General features: G+C 36.8%; 1 protein-coding gene across 2 annotated transcripts in view; it reads left to right on the plus strand.

The window, feature by feature from the left end:
* The window catches only part of SLC24A4 (solute carrier family 24 member 4), a 248904-nt gene that overhangs the window by 212909 nt on the left and 10047 nt on the right, over nt 1-25948 (plus strand). For both annotated transcript variants that reach the window (XM_051977362.1, XM_051977363.1), the window contains exons 13-16: nt 5206-5372; nt 11448-11562; nt 21444-21556; nt 23808-23873. In XM_051977362.1, the coding sequence (XP_051833322.1) occupies nt 5206-5372; nt 11448-11562; nt 21444-21556; nt 23808-23873 (461 nt within the window). The remainder of the gene's footprint in view (nt 1-5205; nt 5373-11447; nt 11563-21443; nt 21557-23807; nt 23874-25948) is intronic.

Genomic DNA, 25948 nt, shown 5'->3' on the forward strand with positions numbered 1-25948 from the left:
TAAAATTGTAGCAGTTTTATGAGCAGCAAATTAGAGGTTCACAAGGCCTTTCCTATGTTCCTAAATCCTGACCATTCCAATTTAGAATAAAATACTAAAATAGCATAATTGACTAGAAGTCAAACATGTGAATTATGACCTTGAGCAAATAATTTTGCCTCTCTAAGACTCAGTTTCATCATTTGTAAAATAGGAGAAAGATTGGTATTAGGAAGCTCTGTTTTCTACTCTTTTTTTGGTGAGGCAATTGGGGCAAGTGACTTACCTAGGTTCACACAACTTGTAAGTGTTAAAGTATATGAGGCCACATTTGAATTCAGGTTCTCCTGACTTCAGAGCCGTTACTCCATCCATTGTGCCATCTAGCTGCCCCAGTAGTATTCTTCTTTCAATGATCACAAAATGATTCCCAAGTGCGGTAATTCAACCATTTCCCTAATTGGAGTGTTTAATTACTTAACAATCCAAATTAATTTAGTTAAAATTTTTAAATGGCAACTACATCTGTTGTTAATTTTCCCCCCTCCAATATGATTAGCCATCTGCTTCATGACAGCTCAGCTAAAAACATTTTTCACATAATTAAATTGTCATTTTCCACTTGAAAGAAGAATCCTCGTTTTAGCAAAAGGAGCAGCCATGTAAAGTGTAAGAACACATATCTCCATTGGCTATTTTCAGATAGCAATAAGTTAATTAACAAGTTTTTATCCAGTGTCTCCCCTGTGGCCTGTCCTATATATGTAGAAGATCGAAAAAAGAATAATGTGATTCTTGTCCACAAGGAGATTGCAATCTAGCAGGACAGACAGGAAAAGGCTTGTACGTGTGAAGAATTGAGTAAATAATTGTGGAGGATAATGGAACACAAGCAGTGATAGGGCACTCTTAGGGATCACCTGTTCCATTCAGTCTTTTCTAGAGGTGGGAAGGCCTGATTTAGTGCAGATTTTTTGGATTCATTTGAACTTTTCCTTAAAATAAAAAGATTTGACCCATAGAGAAATGACTCTATACATTTTAATTTCTACTTTTAATGGCATCTATCTTTCTAATTGAGCGGTTTTATAGTGACCAAAGTAAGGGGGAGAAGTCCATGATTTGCGTGATTTATGTGAAGATTTACAAAGCTCTTTTTAAATATATCAATTAATTTTATTCTCACAATATAACTCCACCCCATCCCCAAGCCAGTTAGATAGATGCTATTATAATTCCTATACATTTCTCATATTTAGAATATGAGAAAACCGTGGCCTAGAAAGTTTAGGTCATTTGCCCAAGATCTCACAGCCACTCCGACTCTCACTCTCTCCACCGAGCCCTCTACAGCTAGGTGACAAAGTAGACATAGCATTATACCAGAAATTAAATAGACCCGAGTTCAGATCCTCTTGGTTCTTTTTTGTTGGTTATTTTCAATTGTGTCTGACTCTTCATGCCCCTATTTAGAGTTTTCTGGGCAGAGACGCTGGGGTAGTGTTTCATTCCCTTCTCACTTGACAGATGAGGAAACTGAGGCAGACGAGGTTAAGGACCCCACAGCTAGTCAGTGTCTGAAGCCAGGTTTGATCTCAGGAAGAGGAGTCATCCTGACCTCCAGACCCAGCACTCTGCACACGATGGCACCACCTAGCTGCCCCTAGATGGCTCCCTAGCTTTTCCCTTTTGTGTGAGAAGAGAACCATTTCCGACATCTGTCAGCCTCCCCTTACAAGCACACATTCTGAAATCTTTGAGCCATTGCAACTTGCCGAGGGGCAGTAGGGTGAGAAAGGGAAAGGGGACAGGCTGACTCATCTCTCTCTGGTAGCTAGGCTCTAAGAACTTTTCCTAGAACCCAGGACTTTATCCCTCACAGCAGTAGCCTTAGCTTCTAGCAAGCCTCAGGGAAAAATAAAGACGAAAGTGCCATTTTTCTGATAGCCTGAATTTCTGGTTTAACTTAACTCTTACTTCTCCAAAACAAATTAATATTCATTCAGTCTTTTATTCAATACTTTATTCACAGAGATGGATGATAGAGAGAGAAAGAGAGATGATGGATAAATAAGAGAAATTGACACAGATGATGGAAATGGATGGATGGCTAAATAGGCAGGCAGACAGATAAATAGACATAGATGATAAAAGACAGATAAATAGATTAACATAGATAGCAGACAGACAGATAAATCCTGCAATATTCTTCTAATAGGTGTTTGTTTTGGGCCAAATCCTCTGCTCTTCAATCCATCTTTCAGATGCTGCCAGTCTCATCTTCTTTAATCATTTCATGTTCTCCTTCACTCAAAATCTTTAACCTATTGCCAACCAAGACCTACCAAGTTGTCCCATTGAGAGACCACTTGGTCTGGAATCAAAAAGAGCTCATTCAAATCCAATTTTAGACTTAGTTACTAGCTGCATGATCCTGAGCAAATCACTTAATCTCTGCCTTCTTCAGATTACTTACACATAATATTTATAAATATTTTTATATATACATATATTATTTTTATTTATATTATATTTATAAAAACACAGCACAGTGCCTGTGCATATAATGGGCACTATAATTTAAAGGCTTATTCCCTTCCCTCTACCAAGTAAATTCCAAACTTTCCTACCCAGCTGTCTACAAATGGGCAACTTCCTTTTTCCAGCCTTATTTCATACTGCCACCTTCCCCATACTCTGCACTGGACAACCAAACTAGATTATATCTCAGCCCTCATATACGCCATTGTTTCCCACCTCCATCCTCTTGCCCTGTCTTTCCTCTACCTGCAATATTTCCTACTCCAACACCAACACCATCTCTAAACTCCAGTTATTAAATTCTTCTTTGAAAACCCCACTCAAATACCTACTACAACATGTCTTGTAAGCTCCAAATAGTTGTAATAAAAGACTTCTCATGTAACAGTTTATATTCTAATGATCTGTGTATGTCTCATAGATCATGTCCTATATACAGATTACTATACTAGGCCTTGGGAAAGATACAAAGCTAACACAATACATAGTCTCTGCCCTCATGGTGCTTATGATCTGATACGTTATTAGGGTCATATCTCTTCCAAGTACAGTGTACTTCCCAAAGTGTACAGTGTACAATAAGTACATTACTTATTGCAGTTCATTAGAATAGGTTAGAGGTTAGATATAAATAGGATAAATAAGATATAAATAAATAAAAATAGATATAAATATTGATTAAACTAGAATATTGAAAGATACATAGAAAAGGGAGGAAAGATGATAAAGGAAGAGATTAATGTGACTTGGATTTATTAGAAAAAGCTTCAAAGAAGTGAGGTTCGAAGTTAACATTCAGCAATAAGTAGGATTGGGGCAGTGGATAGAGTACCAGCCCTGGAGTCAGGAGGACCTTTACAAATACTACCTTCAAGTGTGTGTTGGCAATATTCCCATTTTACAGTTAAGGAAACTAAAGAAGGCAGAGGTTAAATCCTCAGACATTTACTAGTTGAGTGACTCTGGACAAGTCATTTAACCCCTATTACCTCTTTAATAAAAAAAAAAAAATTAATTAAAAAAAACACAGGATTTAGCTCAGAGAACTGAGAAAGTCAAGGCTGAGGAAACTGGGAAGCTGCATGAGCAAAGGCTAGTCTCATGGGAACCGAGGAATTCTCTTTGTCTAGTGTGGATAATAAAGTTGGCAGAGTAGGGTGAGGGCAGATTTGGGGAGTTTGAGACACAAACCTGACCATCCATGTAGGTCGAACCTCACCTTCAGAATAGCTGATCTAACTTGGTATGGAAATCACACCGTTGTTACTCTGCGTTTTTAAGAAACTCAAGGCTGCAAGTCGTCATGATGAATTAGCCTAACTAGAAGGAGCACTGACTTGGAAACTTGAGCCCAATTGCCAACCTTGCCCACAGTCGGTTGTGTAGGTAACCTTGGATGAAGGCCATCTCTGTGGTCATCACTTTCTTTATACGTAATGGTTGGTAGATTCGACTAGATGTTTTCAAAGAATTCCATCAACTTAATAATTCTATCTCAGGCTTTGTGCCTTTTCCTAAAGGGCTTATTTGAAGTGAGGAAGAAAGGCAATAAATGTTGTCATGGAAAGAGCACTGAATTTGAAAAGAAAACCTACGTTCAAATTCTGCTACTTAGCATTTACCTGATCTTGAATGAGTCAAGTAGACCTAAAATGGCTTTTTTATGCTTCAGTATCCTTGTCTATAATAATAATATTTGATATAATAGATAAATATATAATTTGTTTATTTTATATATTTTTATATATAAACAGCATTTATTAACACATGTATAGTGGTGATAGTGTGGCTAGGGATCATGATCCATGAGATATACAGAGATAATTAGAATATAAACTATTACATGGGAAGTATTTATAGGAGGTAAAAAAAAAAATGACAACTATTTGGAGTTTACAAGACTTGTAGTAAGTATTTGAGTTGGGTTTTCAAAAATGAATGAAATATACATTATATATTGCATATATATGTGTGTGTGTGTGTGTGTGTGTGTGTGTATAAAATAAAACAAAATAGGGAAGAGGTTGGATCAGGGAAAAGTCACCTGGGATCTCTAAATTTTTTTTAATATTTTGATAACTGGATTTCAACATAATTGGTTTCCTTTGAATTCTGTGGATTTTATTTTATGCATTTTAAAACATTATTCTGAAAAAAGACCCATGCTCAGATTGAAAAGGGGTTATAACCCAAAAAAAGATATTTAAAAAAAACAAATTAGCTGACAAAGACCTTTCCAACTCTAAATTCTTTGTAAAATTTCAGGAGACATGGAGGAGAGCACAGGAAATATTAAGATCATTATTATTAATTTTTTAATTTAGAGGTATTGAAAAGTAAAAGACCACATGATTGGGTTTTTTTGGTGGATTGCAGAAATTTAGCACAAACACACATTGACTGTTATTAACAAAGCCATCTCTGCTCTATTCCATCAATCTATGTGATTTGAAGACAGACACTGGCCTGAATTCATGGTCTAGGGAGCAGAGGCAGGTAAAATGAGAGAAAGCAAACATGAAGCCATGGGAGGAGCAACGTCGCTCCCGTGATCTTGGGGGTACTAGTACCAGTCCACTCTGAACCTCAGGCTCCTAATCTGTAATACAAAGAGCTTACACCCAGGGATCTATAAGTTTTCTTCTAAACCCTCTGATTCTCAGCTCCTCATTGCTGTCTCTGCAGAGGCACCCGCGGACCGAGCAAAATGGATCTTCACCTGGCCCCTGATATTCCTGCTGTTTATCACCATCCCAAACTGCAGCAAGCCACGCTGGGAGAAGTTTTTCATGGTCACCTTTGTCTTCTCCACCCTTTGGATTGCTGTGTTTTCCTATTTAATGGTGTGGCTGGTAAGTGACGAACTGTGGTTGTTCAGGCTCTCTACTCCTCTCCCAGGTGAGTTGAGAGCGGGGAAGCACTGAGGAGATGCTGAACAGGTTGGCAGGAGCCAGGAGCGACTGTAGGACCCTGGCAGGCGGCAGGATGAAGTGGAAACAATCCTATAATTGTAGTTACCAACCTTAATTTGAACCACTTCTGTGCTGTCATTTTATATCTCAGATTTCCAGTTTTTTCATCTTTAAGACAAGGGGTTTAACTAGGAAGAGACATAACTAGCAACTTTTTTGTGCCCAGAGTACAACACAAAACAAATGCTTGGCAGGAAATTGGTTGTTGTCCTTAATTCTTGAAGAAGACCAAAATTACATCACTGTATATGGTTGATTAGACCGATAAGAGCTCGTAAGGTTCTGCCAAAGGTTGGACACAAATAGTCCCTATGAACATTTGGGGTGGATTCTCTAATTTTGCACATCTCATGTTGCTTCTGAGCTGATTCAATTCTGCTTGCTCATAGAGCCCTGCACTTTCTGCCAGTGCCTCCCATGTCACGCAGTAAGATTCTAAAATTCTTTTTGCGTGTGTCTATGTATTTGTTTTAGTGATCTGTAACTTTATCTTTTTTTAATTGAAGTTTTTATTTTCAAAATATGCAAGGACATGCAAGGATAATATTTTCAGCATTGACTCTTGGAAAAACCTTGAGTTCAAATTTTTCTCCTCCTTCCCTCTACTCCTTCCCCTAGATGGTATATAATCCAATATATGTTGCACATGGTAAAAAAAAAAAAAAATATATATATATATATATATATGTGTGTGTGTGTGTGTGTGTGTGTATGTGTGTATATATATATATATACATATATATATATGTTAAATCCAAAATAGGTATATATATTTACACAATAATCTTGTTTCACAAGAAAAATTAGCTCAAAAAATGAAAAAAAATAAAATAAAATTCAAGCAAACCACAACAAAAAGAGTGAAATGCTATGTTGCAATCCACCCTCATTTCCTATAGTCTTCACTCTGGGTTAAATGGCTCTCATCATCACAAGATCACTGGAACTGGCCTAAAATTCTAAAATTCTTAAGAGATACCTTGAGAGTGTCTTTGCATTGCTTTTTCTGACCACCTTGTGAGCGCTTGCCCTGTGTGAGTTCTCCAAAAAATAATCTTTTTGGCAAGCGTAAATTTGGCATTTGAACAAGGCGGCCAGCCCAACAGAATTGTGCTTTCTGCAGTGGAGTTGGAATGCTTAGCAGTTTAAAACAAGAAAGAATCTCAGTTTTTGGTCTCTTATCCTGCCAGGTGATCTTCAGAATCTTCCTAAAGACAATTCATTTGGAAGCAATTCAGTCTTTTTCATAGTCTTTTTTTTTTTTTTTTAATAGACTATGGCAGGGAGACAGAGTGCATGAGGTAATGAAGTCCCTGAAATAACACATTTGCAGAGAAGGATACTATGGGGAAGAAGCAAGGGTAGATAGGGCCAAGAAAAAATTCACACAGGGTGTGTCTTTTGTCAGGAAAAACAGAAAACACTTTCTAATAATTTCCTGTTCTACTTCATTATCCTTGCTCATCAAGCGCCAAACTCAGCTATTTCTATGCTCTTAAAGGACAAGAAGTACAATCAGCATCCCCTCTCTATTTGTCTACTCGTGGCCAAAACTCTGATGTCCCTGCCCTAGTTACAGTTCTGGAACGAGTTGATCTTTTCCGTTTGTGACTTTGTTCAAGGTCACATGAGGAGTAGTAAGTAGCAAAGCTGGAATTCCAATTTGGGTCTTCTGGTTTCAAATTCGTAGTCATTTCCACTCCATTGTTTCTTGGGCTAAAGGGGGGAGACCACTATTGGCTATGAGTCTGGCAGACCACTGAGGGTCAGTTGGAACTAACACTGCATGAGGCTGGGGTTTAGAGAGTACAGCTGATGAAGAATGATACAATATGGGAGAGAGGGGGAGAGTAGAGTGCTCCCATATGTGGAATTTTCTCCTCAAGGGGGGCTGAAGCAGGTGTGATGAGTCCTGGTTTATTGAAAGAAAACCAGATAATATGAGCTACAGGTCAGATCAACTAAGTCTAGACATGGAAAAAGCCATTGTAATGGGAATCAGGAAAAAAAAAAAGGGCATTGTTTCCAGAGACCAAAACTCAAGAAAGGGGATCAAGTGTGGGGAATTTTAAGACAGCAGCTGGAATAAAGTCATCAACCAGTATTCCCCAGTGGTCCTTCCAGCTTCAAGATGTTCTTATGCTTAATTACCTCCCCCCCACCCTCCAAATTTCATCTTCACCCCAGTTTTGGCCCAAATCTGGGCCAAATTAGCAAAACTCATTTTTGTCATCTTGTCTCCCTTTCTCAGTCCCTGATATTTTTTCCCCTTTGCTGATTTACCTGAAATGTTCCAAACAACATCCAGCACAAGCTTGTAAAAATCCCCTGGCCTCCACATTTTCTCCCTAGTCTTCCTTACTCTTCACTCATGCTATCCAGAATCCCAGACTTTTAGGACAGTGGTCTGAACTAGGTCTTAAGAAAAAAGCAAACTGATTAAACTAATTATATTCAACAAACATTTAGCAAATGACTCCGACCATAGTTCTTTTCTAGACAACGTTGTTATTATTGTTGCTCAGTCATTCAGGTTTATCCAACTCTTCATAACCTCCTGGACCATAGCATCTGGGTCCTTCTACATCCACTGTCTCCAAAGCCCGTCCAAGTTCATGTTAATTGTTTCCATGACACTATCTATTCATTTTATTCTTTGTCGTCCCCTTTTCTATTTGTGATAATCTTTCCCAACATCAGGATCTTTTCCAGTGAGTCCTGTCTTCTCATTATGTGGCCAAAGTATTTAAGTTTTATCTTCTAGTATTTATCCTTTCAGTGAATAACCTGAATTAATTTCTTTAAGTATTGACTGTTTTGATCTCCTTGCTGTTCAAGAGACTCCAAAATCCTCTCCAGCACCACAGTTTGAAAATGTTGATTCTTATAGTCCAACTCTCCCAACTATATATTGCTTCTAGAAAAAAATCATAACTTTGATTAGGCACTGAGGGAGATACAAAAATGAATAAGACAGAGTCCTTGTACTTTCGATCTTTTAGTCTAGTGAGACAAATAAAAAATGGAACCATAGATAACTAGAACATGAACAGAATGTAGTTAAAATATATAGTAATATATGCTTTATAGTATATAGGAAGAGGATATATTTAAAGAAGAAGGAATGTTTTCCTACTTTTAATTTTGTGGGGTTTTTTTCATGAACACAAATAAATATACTTGGATCTATAATTCAAAGCTATTCAGTGGCTAGGGCATACCCCTCTGCCCCTGCTCATCCACAATTTAGCATTCTGAAACACTCCCACCTTGAACTCCTTCCCAATACCTATCCCCAGGTCAGGTGCATCAAGCTCCCCTCACTGCTCTCCCCATGCCATCAGAATCCCAGGCCATTGCTTGGCCCTGGTAGAAGAACAGTGGGTTTTATTAGACCCCTTATGGGTTTTATGATCAGGAATTGTTTAGAAAGAAGTTATAGGATCATAAAGTTTAGAGGTAAAAAAAGATCTTTAAGGTCATCTGCTCTGGTAAATTGAACATATTTAACTAGTTAAGGCTATAAAGTAAGAAAACCTTTCCCACAAACCCTGTGTTTTGGGTGTCAAATCAACTTTTTTGCAAGTTTCTTTTATGACAAGCCCAAACTCTCTTCATTTATGTTCAGTCTTCACAATGTTAGCCACTAAGCAGGATTGTCCACTCAAAAATAGAGGGAGCATTGATTACATTTTCATGTAGGCTCCTTGTCCAATTTTAGATTATCTTAACTATAATCAATTCAATCCAGGGAAGGGTGGAAAACATTTATTAATATTTTTTCAGGATAAAAGAGAAAGTAGTAGCTTACATTTATATGTTTCAGGGTTTACAAAGTCCTTTAGATGTGTTATGTCATTTTATCCTCATTACCCTCTGAGGTAACTGCTATTATTATCCTTCTGTTACAGATGAGGAAACTGAGGCTGGCAGAAATTAAATAAGTAGTTCAGGAGCACTTCCAGAAGAACTATGTGAGGTTGAACTCAGGTCTTCCATAGATCCAGTATTCTATCCATTGTGCAACCTAGCTTCCCATTTTTAGCCAAAAAATTCTGCATTATGTCCCCATTCCCTGATTGACAGTCATAAATCCCCCATTTCTCCTGCCCCAATTCTATCCATGAAAGATATTGCCACCTATCATACCCTTCGGTATCCCCCATCCCCATCCTCAAGTCTATACCACTCCTTTACCAGTGTTCCAAAGCCATAAGTTTTTCTCATTTATGGACAAAATAAAAATCTGGGAGCCGATTCCTATTCTCTCTCCTTCGTGTGGTCTTGAATTCCCAGTGATCTCAAGGTTGGTGCTTAAGATTTGTTGCTTATTCAGAAGAGATCATTTGGACCCAAGTTAAATTTTCTTTTGTTTTTTCTCATTCCAACTACATTATGGTCACCATATATATGTTTATCATAACATTCATAGCAATGAAGAATATCATCTGCTCTGATAATAAAAATCTCTATAGACTCCCAAATTCGGATGAAGACTAGGGAGATAGAGGGGAAAGCCAACATCTAAAATGCCAGGTTAATCATGTAAACCACTGTCTGAAGTACTTTACCTGTGTTAACACTCCACATAATAATGGCACTTTTCTGATTGCATGGTGGAGTTTTATCCTTTTTATTTAAAGATGTATAAATATTTCATTCAATTTACATTCCTTCAGCATAACTTGGCTCTTACTCAAGCATCTTCCCAAAAAGACATTACAAGAAAAGAAAAATCATTTGCTGAAGCTGCTATAGAAATGTTTGAATGTGAGAATTTAAAAAAAAAAAAATTAATGAAACCGTGAATGGCACCTCGCTCAAATTTTCTCTAAAAATAAATTACTGTTCAACCAGTTTGCATAACTAGATATACAGAGAGATAGAGTCAGCGTTTCATTAAATATGAACAATAATATTTAATAACATTTGAAATCCCAAAGGCCAGGGATTATCTACCTCACAATCTAGTTTAAAACAATAATGGTAAGTGATTTTGCTCAAAGAGAAAGAAGTAGGAGTTTGAATATTCATGATGGTTGCCTACTTGAATAAAAGAACAGTTGCCATTAAGACCCCCCATTTTTGTTCCACTCACTTTTTGGCACAATACGCCTCCGCAGACACACACCTCCTCCAAGCAACATCCCATCCATCATCTGCATGCAGCAATAATGATATTAATAGTCACACCTCCTAGGACCTTAAGAATTTCCATTATTTCCCATGATCCTCTAACCACCCTGGAAGGAAGCAAGATTAGGAGTTTTGTTTTGATTTGTTTTTTGTACCATTAAACAGAAAAAATTGAGATCTAAAGATGCTATATAATTTATTAGCTGTTAAGTTTAGGCACATGGCCCAGAACAAGCACTTAAAGCTCTCATTTAGTGCAACAATTCAAGACTGTAAATGACAGAGAAGATGCTAGGTTCAATGGACAGAGTGCTAGAGGTGAAATCAAAAAGATCTGAGTTCAAATCCTGCCTCAGACATTCCCTGGGTGACCCTGAGTTAGTCACTTAACGCTTTTTGCCTCAGTTTCCTCTACTGAAAAATGGGGATAATTACACAGACACAGAGCTGTGTCGTGTGTGAGCAAAAGCAAGGAGGCTATGTGTCCCCAGATGGTGGAATAGGTGGGGAAGTGGGCGCTATGAGAACTGGAAAGGGGGGGGGGGTAGAAGGGGCTGGATTGTGAATAGCTTTGAAGGCCCGACAGAGAATAAGATCATTGATCCAAGAGACAATAAGGAGCCATGTGGCAGACTTTAGGACAACCAGTTTGACAGCTGGGTGGAAGACAGACCCGAGAATGAGGATTACTAGGGAGAGCCTGCAAAATTGCCCATTCAGTAAAGGAGATTGTTGTGTTCTTTCTGTATCCATTGAAAACAAAAAAGTTTCCAAAGATGTCCCATGGTTATTTCAGTTTGTTTTGTTCTTCTTCCGCAGGTGACTATTATCGGATACACACTTGGGATCCCCGACGTTATCATGGGCATTACCTTTCTAGCAGCAGGAACAAGTGTACCAGACTGCATGGCCAGCCTAATTGTGGCCAGACAAGGTATGAAAGTGGCAGGAGATGGGGGAAGAACTCTGAAGGACGAGTCAGGACACCCGCGGTCTAGGGCCTAGCAATTCATGCTGTTCTCTGGGTCTTGATTTTCTCCTCTGTGCCGTGAGGGGTGTTCTGAATGATTGATCCCTAAGGCTCCTTCTAGTCCTAACATTCTCTGATTATATATTATTTTTATTGTAGGAGGCTTATTTATTTTTAATACACATTGCTTTATGAATCATGTTGGGAAAGAAAAATCAAAGCAAAAGGGAAAAACCATAGGAGAGAGAAAAAAGAAGTGAACATAGCCTGTGTTGATTTACATTCAATCTCCACAGTTCTTTTTCTGGATGTGAATTTTCTATCCAAAATCTATTGGGATTGCTTTGGATCACTAAATCACTGAGAAAAACCCAGCTTTTTTATTTTCAAAAGATATGCATGGATAATTTTTCAACATTAACCCTTGCAAAACCTTGTAAGAACCAAGCTTCTCATAGTTGTTCATCACATTCTTGCTGTTATTGTGTACAATGTATTCCTTGTTCTACTTGTTTCACTCAGCATCTGTTTGTGTAAATCTTTCTAAAATCAGCTTGTTCATCATTTTTATAGAACAACAATATTCCATTACCTTCATGTACCACAGCTTGTTCAGCTATTCCCCTATTGATGGGCATGATTATACATTATTGAGACACCACCGATCATACCGGATTTTGAGCCAAAAAGGACCTAAGTTTGACTCTTGCCTCTAACACACTGCTATCTGTATGATCTTGGACAAATCATTTCCCCTCATTGGATCTCAGTTTGCTTATATGTCAAGAATGGGAGGGGGGGGGGGCTGAAAGGAGAGAAATAAGGGGAAGGGATTCAGCATCTCTAATATCCCTTAAATCCTATAATCCTAAGAAAGTCCTTGTTTTTAGCATTCTGAAGTCATCAATATCAATAGACAGCCTTCCCCCCCCCAACTAAAATTACAAATAGTTAATGAACCTAATATGCAGACATAAGTTTACCTGGAAATGTTGTTTATTATATTATTTGAGATATGGGTAAAATCCAATGCATTATTTATCAATCAAAAAGCATCTATTAAGCATCTACTATGTGCCTGGGGTTGTGAGACTCTGAGGAAACAAGGAAATAAAACAATATTCAAGAAGTTCACATTTTTTTCTTTTTCCTTAATTTTTATACACATTTATAATCTGTTCTTTCTATTGTCCATCCTGCTAAACAACAGCCACAAAATGAAAATTTAAAACTTTATAATAAATAAAACCAATTCCCACATTGACCATGCCCAAAAGTTTATATTTTTCTCTGCATTTTAAATTCATTACCTCTCTGGCAGGAGTTTGATTCATCTTTATTCTTCTAGACTTGTAATTTATCATTGTGTTGATCAGAATTCTCATATCTCTCAAAGTTATTTTTTTCTATAACATTTTTGTCACTCTATAAAAATGTTCCTCCAGTTCTACCCACTTTGCTCTGTATCAGTTCATAAAGGTCTTCCAAATTTCCTCTGAAATGATCCATTTTGTTATTTCTTAGGGCACAATAATATTTCATTCATTACATTTATATACCGCAATTTGTTTAGCCATTCTGCAGTAGAAAGATATGCTTAGTTTTCAATTTTTATCTACTGTGAAAAAGGATTGCTCTGAATGTTTTTGTGCATAAAGATCCTTTTCCCCCCTCTCTTTCTTTGATTTCTGTAAGATAGAAGCCTAGTAGTGGTTAAAGGGAGCTCACATTCTAATGGGGGAGATAACAAGTACATATAAAAGTATATACAGCATAATTAGGTGAACAAATACAAATACATGTACTAGGATAGATCTCCAGATTGTGTTGTGCTAATAAAGTTATGTTAAATTGAGCATGTTACTAGAAATGGCCTTTTCTTCATGGAATTACAAAATGAAAAGTCAGAACCCAGTAGGCAAAAGTTGGGAAGCTTCCGACCCATAGCACCCTCTTTTTTTTCCTCCTCTGAAATGGAGCTTTTTTTCTTCTGGGGAAGGGAAAAAGAAGGAAACATTTACTAAGTGCCCTCTATGTGCCAGTTCTTCACAAAGATTTCATTTGATCCTTACAACTCTGAGAGGTAAGTGTTGTTATTCCCATTCTACAGTTGAGCAAAGTGAGGCAGACAGAGAGTAAATGATTTGCTCAGGGTCATACAGCAATGCAGTATCTGAAGCTGGATTTGAACTCTGGTCCTCCTGATTCCAGGACTGCTATCCAATGGCCTCAAAATCATGTCATACAAAGATCATTTGAAAGAATTGGGTTATTTTTATCCTGGAGATTTGGGTGAGGTTCAGGTATATCATCATTCTTCCAGCATTTATTTGAAGATGATGTCCCTTTTATTGGTGATGAGATTACACCATTGACTCACATTAAATTTGTGGTCCACTAACATCCCCAGATCTTTTTCAGACAAACTAACATCTAACTTCATCTCCCTCATCATGTATGTGTTGACATTATGAGTCCACTTGTAGGACTTTACATTTTATTTATATTAAATCTCACATTACCATTGGTTCAGTGTTCTAGCCTACTGAGATCATTTTAGGATCCACACTTTGTCAACCAATATGTCAGCTATCCCTGTTTGCCGTGTACATTCCACAGATTTGAAAAAAATGCCAACTGTGATTTTTGCCAAGTCACAGATAAATGTATTGAACTACCCAACACAACTAGCATCACCCTCCAAGGTAATATTAACCCATTAAGTACAACTTTTTGCCCTGGTATATAAAGAATTCCATTTTCCCCTACTCTTCTCCATCCCTTATCTCTTCATTTCTCACCAGAATAGCATGATGGGCTTTGTTAAAGTCCCAAAATCTAGGTAAACTATGACTTCCCTGATTTATCAGTTCGGTGGGTCAAAAAAAAAACCAAACAACTTATCATATCTTTCTTATTTTCATTCAGCAGCCATTAATTAAATAATTAATCTCTAAAGCAAAAATTGCTATTATGTGAATAGCAAGAAGCAATATAATTGGGTTTTTTAATGTTAAAATTTTACTTCGTTTTGCAGTTTAGCAGAAAATTAATTATGGCCTATCTTTAAAAAAACTTTCAAAAAGACTTTCATTTTAATACTATAGTTTCTTCCCAATATAACTCATTACAATTAAATCTTCTCTCATATAATGAGCAAATTAATTGATCTAGAAACTGTGTCTGACAGCATGTGCCACATTCTGTACCCAAAATGCTCCATTTCTCCATGGAGAGAAGGAAAGAATGCCTTTTGACTCATCATTTCTCCTCATGAAGCAAGATTAGTCATTGTAATTAATCAAAATTCTACAGTCTTTCAGTGACATTTTTGTTTATATTAGTTTTACCGCTGGGTATAGTGCTCTCTCCTGGCTAAACTTATTTCATTCTCCTTCAGTTCTCATATCATTGAATTCCTCATATGTTTTATCTCTGGTATTTCTGGGAGCTGAGTGGCACAGTGAATAAAATGCTGAATCTAGAGTCTGGAAGACCCATGTTCAGATCCTGCCTCAGACATTTACTAGCTGTGTGGCCAATTTCTTCAACTATAAAATGGAGAAGTGATATTTTTTGTTATTCAGTCATGTCCAATTCTTCATGACTCCCTCTGAGGTTTTCTTGTCAAAGATTCTAGAGTGGTTTGCCATTTCCTTCTCCAGATCATTTTACAGAAGACAAAACTGAAGGAAACAGGGTGAAATAACCTGTGCCCAGAGTCACACAGCTAGAAAGTGACTGAGACCAGATTTGAACTCAGGAAGATGAGTCTTATTTACTCATATCTTTATGAGCCTAGTATAATAGAGCCTACCACAGTTGTTAGCATTTGTATGACAATATATTTATAAACTAGTTCATTGCAACTATCCCCCCCAAAAAAAAAAAACCATACCTATTATTGATGAATACAAGGATCCAGATATAAATTTGGACTGCTCCCTCTCTACACAATTTTTATGTCATCTACTATTTAGTATCTACTTGACTGAAAATGTACCATTAGAATTGGATTTTTGAATGGTCTTTCAGTCTTTTGAGTTCCCTATTAACCTACTTCTCCTACTCCAGAACACACACACACACACACACACACACACACACACACACACACACACACACACACTTAATGATTTTATTTAACAGAATAGTCCAACCACACCTATGTTCTAACTTTTTCATTGGTCTCTTCCACTGGAATTTGGATATATCTCACCATCTCAAGCTTAATTTCTTCTTTTTTTAATTTATAATAACTTTTTTATTTTTTAAAATACATGAGATGATAATTTTCGACATTTACCCTTGCAAAATCTTCTGTTCCAAATTTTTTCTCCCTCTTTCTTCTTACCTCCCCTAGACAGCAAGCAGTCCCATATAGGTTAAACATGTGCAATTCTTCTAAACATATTATTATTAATTTTTAATTAAAATTAATTACTAGCATCATGCTGCACAAGAAAAATAAGACCAAAAAGGGAAAAAAATGAGAAAGAAAAAACAAGCTAACAGACAACAACAAACAACAAAGGTGAAAATACCAAGCTATGATCCACACTCACTTCCCACAGTTCTCTCTCTGGATGTGGATGACTCTTTCCACCACAAGTTTATTTGAATTGTCCTGAATCACCTCATTATTGAAAAGAACTATGTCCATCACAGTTGACCATCATATAATTTTGTTGTTGCTCTATAAAATTTTCTTTTGGTTTCCTTACTTCACTTAGCATTAGTTCATTTAAGTCTTTCTGGGCTTTTCTGAAATCTACCTGCTCATCATTTCTTATAGAACAACAATATTCCATTATATTCATATACCATTTATTCAGCCATTCCCCAATTGATGGGGATCCACTCAGTTTCCATGAAGCTTAATTTCTTTACCTAAAAATAAATCCATTGGATTTATTTTTTATTTATTATTATTTTTATTTTAGATAATCTCTAAAGTCTTTTCTTCCAACTTTAATGTTCTTTATTCTAAGAGTTTTCTAGCTCTAATAACCAATGTTTAATTCAATTCAGCTGACATTTATTAAATACCTATTATACAATTGAAAAAATGAATTAGTCTATCCCTCTTTCTTCTATCTTCCACTTAAGGAAATTTATATTATATTCTCCAGTGGTGAGGGAAAGTATGATGGATAAAATGCACACCAATAAATAAAAGACAAAATAATTTGAAGAAAGAAAGCCCTACTTGGAGAGAATGAAAAACTTCTCGAAGAAGAAGAACTTTGAATGAAGAACAGGATTTGGGAAAGATGAACAGGAGGGATTTCTAGGTCTGAGAAGATAGCATGTGCAAATAAAGAAAGGTTTGACATGGATTGAACCATTTCTGCTATCAAGTTGCTTAGATACATGTGGGGAAGATACCTTGGGTTGAGGAATAGCTAGCTAACAGGCCAGTCTGACTGCAATGAGGAGATTGTGAGTAGAATTTGTGTGCAATAAGGCTAGAAATGTAAGTAGGAGCTAGATTGTGGAAGGATGAGGATTTTTTTACATATTTTAGGGGCAGGCAATAGGAAGCAATTATTTCTTAGGAGGAAGAATTACACTGTTCCTTGTGGGGGTTTGTTTTGGCAACTATGTAAAGAACACAATGGAGAGGAGACATGCAAGCAGGAAGACAATTGGATAGTCCAAAGGAGAAAGGTAGTGAGAGATTTAAATAGGATGGTGGCTCTGTGAAAGAAAAAAAAAAAAGGAACAGATGCCAGAAATGTGGAAATAGAATTATGGTTTTTTAAAAAAGATATGCTAGACTTTGCATAATTACTATTCTTTGGTATCACAGAGTACCTTTACAAAAATTAACCTTTTACACTAAGGCATGAAGCACTCATATGTACAGAAAGGGAAATCAACCGATTTGACTATTAAGTGAATGTAGTAGCTGAAAGTGGAAAGGAAAAAGTTGAAGCTATCTCCAAAGTTCTAAAACTAGAGAATGTTACCCTCAGTGGGAAATGAGAAATTTATTGAAGGAGCAGGTTAATGGGGGAAAGAGAATTCCATTTTAGACAAGTTAAATGTACCATGCCTGCCAGATATCCACAAATAAAGATCCCTAGAGTCCAGAGGATCTGAGTTCAAATTTGGCCTCTGAAACTTACTAGCTGTATAACTCTGGGCAAGGCACTTAACCCAGTTTGCCTCAGTTTCCTCACCTGTAAAGGAGCTGGAGAAAGAAATGGCAAACCATTTTTTGCCAAGAATGGATCAGATTCCTCCATACCCCACCTCCTACCCATGATGAAGAAAGAAATAACAATCCAGTATCTTTGCCAAGAAAAATCCAAATGGGGTCACAAAGAGTCAGACATGATTGGAAATGATTGAACACAAAGAGGACTTTGGGATGGTGACTGAGAAGAATTAAGAACCAGGAGGAAACAATGAATAAAAGTTGGGAGAGCAGAAAGAAAGAGAGGAGAGGTGGTCAGGAAAGTCAAAAAGTGGTAAGGTCTGTGAAGATGGGAAAAGATCTCTGGCAGTAAGTGAATGGAGTTCAGTTAACAATTGGACATCTTAAGTTCTAAACATTCGGTGTTCTAAGGTCCCATCCAGCTCTGATAATCTGTGCTTAGGACAATAGTGCTTGGCTTGGTTCCTTTAAATGACAAGCCGCCCGCTGTGCTTCTGAGTTTCTATTCAGTGCTTTATACCCAGAAGACACCTGTGGGTGGTTATTCCATCATTCCTTTGTTTAAACTAAATTAAAGGAGAAAATGTATTCATACATCTCACACTTGGGAGAAGAAAAGCGATTTAAGAACAGTGCTTCAAGGGGTTTCAGCTCCTATCTCTTCAGAGATGGAAACTTTCGCACCAGGTGACAGCTTTTGCATACTGAGCCCATTCTTAAGAGTTAAATTCCTGGAAGAAAACCTATAATCATTCCCCATAGAAAATAAAATTCTTTTGTGTTGGCCAGGGTACTGAAAGTTATAGAGAAGAATTCAAAGTACTGTCTACCTTAATATAGAAAGCTTCCTTTTTGTTAAGAAAATTTCCATTATCCAACTTTAAGACAATGGGTTGATTTTATCTTCCTTAAGATCATGATGTGGAGGAGACAGTGGTTCTTTTAGGTACACAAGCAGAGTACAAGTTCTAGCAAGTTTTAACCTGGAAAAATTTCAGGTACAGGCCAGGAAACATAATGTGTCTATCCTCCAGGGATTCCTCCCCACCTCACATCCTACCCATGATGAAATAATTGTTCACCTCCTTCCCCCTCAACTCATTAAATTATCTGCTAATATGCCGAGAAGTTGCATTTATGAAGAGTACCCAAAAGATTATACATCTAAAGTGTATAATGACTATATAGAGTTCTCTTGGTAACCAAGGATGGCCCATGGAAAGCCTTTTAAAAGCCTTATATACTTTTTTGAAAGAAACTGTCCCTTACAAGAGAAAGTCAAACCTGATTAATAGACATTTAGTGAGGAGGTGGGCTAGAAGTCTTCGACTTCTCCTGCTGAGAATGTCATGAGCCTGTCAAAAATCCTCAATACTCAACATTTTGACTTGAATGGTGAACAAAGTCAAAGACTCAGCACCTAAATTTGATTTTGAATCCACAGAAGTCTCTGCATCTGAACTCTAAGTTCAACATGTTAATTAAAACAAACTGTCACTAGAACACAGTTTTCCCCTTTTATTGGCCATTTTTAAAGAATTAGACATGTGATATGACTGATTCTGCCTCCAGCAATCTGCACAGAGGAGTCCATCTCCATCCAGAATATTCTGTGTGCTTTTCTCCTTCATGGGTTTGTTCTCCTAAATTTTAATGGAGGTGTCTCTTCTCCTTAGGGGTAAGAATTCACCCAGACTGGATTTTGTTTACATTCTAGTTAGAAGTTAGGTCTCCTAGTTTGGTGGGCTCCTGTCCAAGTTAAAGAGCATGTTCTTTGAGGGCTAGGACCATCTCATCAATCAGTTATATCTTTTAGAGGCTAGCTTTTTACAGGGGCTGGGTCTTAAGTGAGGAAATAAAGGAGAAAGACCTGGATCCTAACTGAATCATTGGTTGTTAATATAGTAAAACAATTTCTCTCATTTATTTTCTTTCTCTGTAAAATTGTAGGGATTGGGGCAGGGAATTATTTTAATTGATACCAAAGGACCCCTCCAATTCAAAAAACATTAAATAGTTGAAGCAAATTTTATTCACCACAAAAGTACCAAAATTCCTCAACATTTTGTCTTGGATGATAACCAGTCTCTAAGATCCACAGGGACCAGATTTTATTCTGAATCCACAAGTCTTTAGTTTTAGGTACATTAAAACTGTCTTTAGAGCATAGTTTTCTCCTTTTATAGGCCATTTTTAAGAATTGGATATATGATGTAACTCATTTCCCCCTCATGACCATACAAGAATGGAAATCAACCTGAACATTGTTCTTCCAAATGGCTACCTCACTTGATAAATATTTAGATTGCTTTACTTAGAAATAACTTTAGAGTGAGATTACCAGTCAATTAATAAAAGCATAGTCAGGAAATTCAAGTATTAGTCCCAACTGTGACATTAACTGTGCGAACTAGGACAAATCAGGATCCTTTGGACCTTAGTTTGCACCTTAATAAAATGAAATTGTTGAACTAGATAATTTCTAATTACCATGAGCTGAAATCCATTAATAATATTTATTGGGTTTTTGTGCCAAGAACCATGCTAGATGATAGGATACAAAGATCAAAATTCAACTAATTACATTCTATCAGGGGTCATTATACAAACACACAGAAGAATATACAGAATCATACAGAGTAATTTTGGAAGGATGGAATGGACAGGTAGGGGAAATCAATCAATCAATAATGCATTTATTAAGTGCCTATTATATACTGAGCATTGTGCTAAATTGTGGAGATACAAAAAGAGGCAAAAGAGAAGCCCTGTTCCCTCAATTTTATAGTCTACTGGGGCAGACAACATGCAAACATATTTACAAAGCAAACTATATACAAGATAATTTGGAAATAATTAAAAAAGGGAAAGAAAGTATTGGAATTAAGAAATGCTAGAGAATGCTTCTTGTAGAAGGTGGGATTCTAAAGGAAGCCAGAATGGAAGAAAGAATATTTCAGTCATGGGGGGCAGCCAAAGAGAATATTTGGAGCCAAAAGGTGAGAGAGATTGTTCATGGAACCTCCAGGAAGCCAGTGTTACTGGATAGAAGAGTAATTATTGAATAGTAAAGTATAAGCAGAATGGAAAGTTTGGAGAAGGCTAGGTTACAAAGCAATTTAAATGCCAGACATTATTTCTTATTTAGTCCTGGAGACACTAGGAAGCCATTAGAATTTATTGGGGGAGACGGTGGGGTAGGATGTGGCAGCCTTCTCACAACAGCAGTTGAAAAGATCAAATCAATAAAGACCATAGAAGATAGTGTTTGAATTAAACGTTAAAGAAACTGAAAGGCAAAAGTGAGGATGGAGTACATTCCAATCATGTGCAAAGGTAGATAAAATGGAAGAGAGTAGAGAGATTGATGTCATGTGTGAGAATAGTGAGACAAAGGTTACAGAAAAGGAGGGACATGAGCCTATCAAATATAGGTATTAAAGATTATTTGCTATTTTTTTCTTTTCTCTTTTAACAACAAAAAAGATTTCCTTGCTTCTATTAAATATCGTATATGAAATTTACTAAAAAGACATAGCCAAGAATTGCTTGGGATAGAAAGGAACAAGAAGAGTTAAGAGTTGTACCAATGAAGGAAATCCCTACAAGATGAGATCACAAGATCCATTAAAGCTGTGCTCTTGATTAATAAAATGTGGGTTGTGTTGTTTTTTTTTCCTAGGCCTTGGAGATATGGCAGTATCTAATACCATAGGGAGCAATGTATTTGACATCCTTGTGGGACTGGGAATACCGTGGGGACTACAAACCATGGTCATTAATTACGGATCAACTGTATGTATACTTTTCTTCCATTTTAAACAAATTGAATTGTTTCTTTGCACTATAAAACCAACTAGAAATAATAAATTAAAGGTCAATTCTCTCATGGTATGAAAAAAAAACTCCCTCTCCCTCTTTTCACATACCACATATATTCCCTAAATCTCCATCTCTTTATTTCAGTAGCATAATGTCATGAAAAACACAGAATTTGAGGTCAAGAGTCCTTGGCTTGAATCCCAGCTCTAATACTTAATAGTTGTATGATCTGGAACATTTCAATTAGTCTCTTAAAATTCAGTTTCCTCATCTATAAATTGTTTCTAAGAATGCACATATTACCTGACTACATTGTTATGAAGAAAAGCACCTTCTAAATCTTCAAGCACTATATGAATGCTTGGCTAGATGGATGGGTGGATGGATGGATGGATGAATGAAAAAGCATTTATTAAGTGCTTACTGTATGCTAAGCACTATTCTTTCCAAATGTAAAGCGTTATTATGAATAATATAGTTCCCCAGAAATTAGTGACACTACTTTCTCAAGCTAATATAAAGACTTTTTGTGACCACCAGGACAACTGATTAGATGTCCCTTTGAAGTCTAAACACTGGTGCAGGATATAAGTTTAAAAGATGAGGTTCAGAGAAATTCCAACACCTGGGATATGATTTGTGAAAAGACCCACCCATATCCCCGTCTCACACTCTCTCCTCTTTGTCTTCCCTCTCTTTCTTCTGTGCCCATTCTCTTGCTTCTACTTCTAACCAGTAGCTGTTCAAGAACCTCTATAACTAAAGTCCATAAAAATCCATAACACAGAGCTGGCTTGTTACCCTTAAGAGAATAACTGAAGTTCCAAGTCACTAGGATGGAGAAGTAACAAGAAAATTCAAAAACTGAGTCAACAAACAAAAGCAAGATCCAGTACATGAAGGGTATTCTCAGGGAAAGATTAAGAAATGGTTCTATTGATCTTACACTCAAGCTATAAACTAACAAGAACCATGCGAATTTTTAGCTACACCTCCTATATGATTGGGCTCCTGTTCAGACCGAGTCCTGTCACCTAGAATTTTGACTGTCACCTATATTCTTACCCCTCACAACAGCCATTCCTAAGGATTCATTGAACTGTGATTATCACAGAAAAAGTGAAAAATATCTGGCTTATTAAGACCCTTTTTCAATCAAACAGTAAACCTCAAATGGGATCATGAAGAGTTAGATACAACTGAAATAATTCAAGAACAATAAGTTCCAAAGAATACTAATTCAACTAACATTCATAAAAATAATAACAACTCATATTTCTAGAATGATTTCAGGTTTACAAATCCTTTTCCTCAAAATAACTTTGCAAAGTAGGTAAGGCAAATATCAGTAAGCCCATTTTACAGATGCAAAAACTAGCCTTGAGAGAGGTAGACTGATTTCACTATTTATTAAGCATTTTCTATATGTGAGGACCTTTAGAGGTTAAAGAAAGGCATTAAGATAAAATATGTTCCTGTCCATGTTAGAATTGCTTTCCCATCTATCACTACTCCCAGTCCTTCCAGGCAGACAAAGACAGATATTAATCTCCCCATTTTTAGGAATAGAGAAACACCCAGAGATAACAGCAGTAGATGAAAATGAGGAATTTGATCGATTCAATCAGAATTACAATACCTAAGCAAATTTATTTTATCCAATCCATATCAGTCTGACTAGTGACCTTTACAGCTAGATGCATGTTGGTTAAAGAGAAAAGAATTTAAGGAATTTCTATTAGAATTAGTTGTCTTTGTTTGTTTGTTTTAATGCAATAGTATTGTCGCTAAAGTAATAAAATATTTGTTGCTCTATTCTGCATGAATGGTGAATAATGCAGTTAAATTCTTTGTTTCCTCATCTACAGAATGAGAAAGTAGGACTAAATGATCTCTATAGTGCTTTCCAGCTGTAAAAAGCTGTGAATGGACAAAGGAGACAGCATAGTACAGTGCAAAGAGTATTGGATTTGGAGTGGGAAAGCCAGGATTCAAATCTGTGGACATCACTTCCTTTCTCTGGGTCTCAGATTCCTTCTCAGTGAAATGAGAGGGCTGGACAAGGAGACTCCTAAGACACTCCATTCTAGCTTTAAAATCCTCAGATTGGATAAAATCTAAAATGTTTAGATTATGGGATGATTTGTGTACTGCATTTGGTTGTATTTTCTTCTGTAGTACTAAAGAATCAAGATTAAAGCTGGTTTTCCTTTTGTTTTTCTAGGTAAAAATAAACAGCAAGGGACTGGTCTATTCAGTTGTCCTATTACTCGGATCTGTTGCTCTTACTGTAAGTTTTTAGAAACTTAAACTAGACTATATGTGTCCTTATATTCATGTCTAGTCCCAGATGAATAGTTTTATATTTGCATGCTGCCTTAATAATAATAATCTTCTCACCAATTCTCAGTAATCCTTGGTAATGAGAATAAAGCTAAATTTTTTTTAACCAGACATATGATTTTGATGATAATTGTTCTTCTTCATTCATTTCAGTCATGTCCAATTCTCCATGACCACATTTGGGGTTTTCTTGGCAAAAGTGGTGGAGTAATTTGATTCTGCAGTTTATTTTGCTGTTGAAGACTGTATTAAGTAACTTGCCCAGTACCACATAGTTAGTGAGTGTCTGGGGCTAGCCCAGCATTCTTTCCACTTGACATCTAGTTGCCTTTCAGTGACATAAGGTGCTTTTTATGATAAAATTCCATGAATGGCACCTTCTCTGCAGTTTAAAAATTACTTAATCCCAAATGCCTCAGGAAAAAAAAAATTGAATTGAATTGAAGAAACTTAGGGTTATATAGAAATGCAGAAAAGTAAGACACTAACACTTCTAATTATAATACTCATGATTGGTGTATAGAATACTATGTGAGTACTAAGAGGCAAAGTCATTACTCACCAGGTATATTGAGGAGGTCTTTCTAGAGGAAGTGGTATTTGGGTTGGATTATAAAGACTTACTACAAGGCATCTGAGTGTCTCAGCAGATAAAATCTTACACGTGGAGTCAGGAGTTCTGAGTTCAGATCCTACCTCAAACACTTATTACCTGTGTCACCTTAAGCAAATCATTTAATCTTGTTTACCTTAACCCAGTGGAGAAGATGTAGCAGACCACTCTAGTATCTTTGGGCAGCTAAACAACACAGTAGATAGAGTGCCAGCCCTGCAATAAGGAAAATCTGAGTTCAAATCCTGTCTGACATTCTTTCTAGCTGTGTGATCCTGGGCAAGTCACTGACCCCCGTTTTCCTCAGTTTCCTCATCTCTCAAATGAAATGGAGAAGGAAATGGCAAATCACTCCAGTATCTTTGCCAAGAAAACAAATAAGGATCAAGCATGAGTGAAGAACAACAGAAATTCAATAACCAAAGAAAGGGAGCAAACCTGTTAGTTATACTTAATAAGTGTTGGCTATATGGTAGAAGCTAAGCCAAGGATTGAGGAAGGCAAAAGGCAGTCCTTACTGTCAAGAAGCTCAAAGTCTAATCATTGGAGACAGCTTGCAAATAACTATGTACAAACAAGATATAATCAGGATAAATTGTACACTATTAGCGGGGATTAGGAACAGCTTCTCATAAAAAGTTGGATTTTAACTCCAACCAGAGGAACTGGAACTTGTCAGGAGGCAGAGCATCTTGTGTGAGGAACAGCTAGGAAGCCAGTGTTACTGGATTATAGAACTTATTGTATGAGTGAAAAAAGTGAAAAAAGACTGGAAAGATTAGGGTGAAGGGGTAAAGAATGGAGTGGGGTACAAGAGGAGGCAGGTTTCAGACTTTGAACATCAAACAAAAAAATTTATATTTGTTCGTGAAGACAATAAGGAGCCTTTGGAATTTACTAAGTGAGAGAGTAGTGATGTGGTCAGAGCTACTTTAAGCAGATAATTTTGACATCTGAATGGAGATTCAGCTTAGGAGTTGAGAGTGATGGAGGTATGGGAATATGGTATATGTTGAGATAAGGCTGGAAAGGTGTGACATCAGATTTTACAGGGCCTTCTCTGTCTGTTGTCAGAGAAATAACTTCTTTTGAGAGGCGTCACTAATCCTTTCTAAGTAGAATAACTCTACATTTCTGAGCTCCAAGTCTCAAAAACATTATTCTGATAAAAGTATGAATGATGTTATATCCTTTAAGAACAATACTATATGATGACCAATTCTGAGGGACCTGGCCATCTTCAGCAATGAGATGAATCAAATCAGTTCCAATAGAGCAGTAATGAACTGAACCAGCTACACCCAGAGAAAGAACTCTGGGAGACGACTAAGAACCATTACATTGAATTTGCAATTCCTATATTTTTGCCTGCCTGCATTTTGGATTTCCTTCACAGGGTAATTGTACAA

Source organism: Antechinus flavipes, chromosome 2 (assembly GCF_016432865.1).
Source record: "Antechinus flavipes isolate AdamAnt ecotype Samford, QLD, Australia chromosome 2, AdamAnt_v2, whole genome shotgun sequence".
Taxonomy (NCBI): domain Eukaryota; kingdom Metazoa; phylum Chordata; class Mammalia; order Dasyuromorphia; family Dasyuridae; genus Antechinus; species Antechinus flavipes.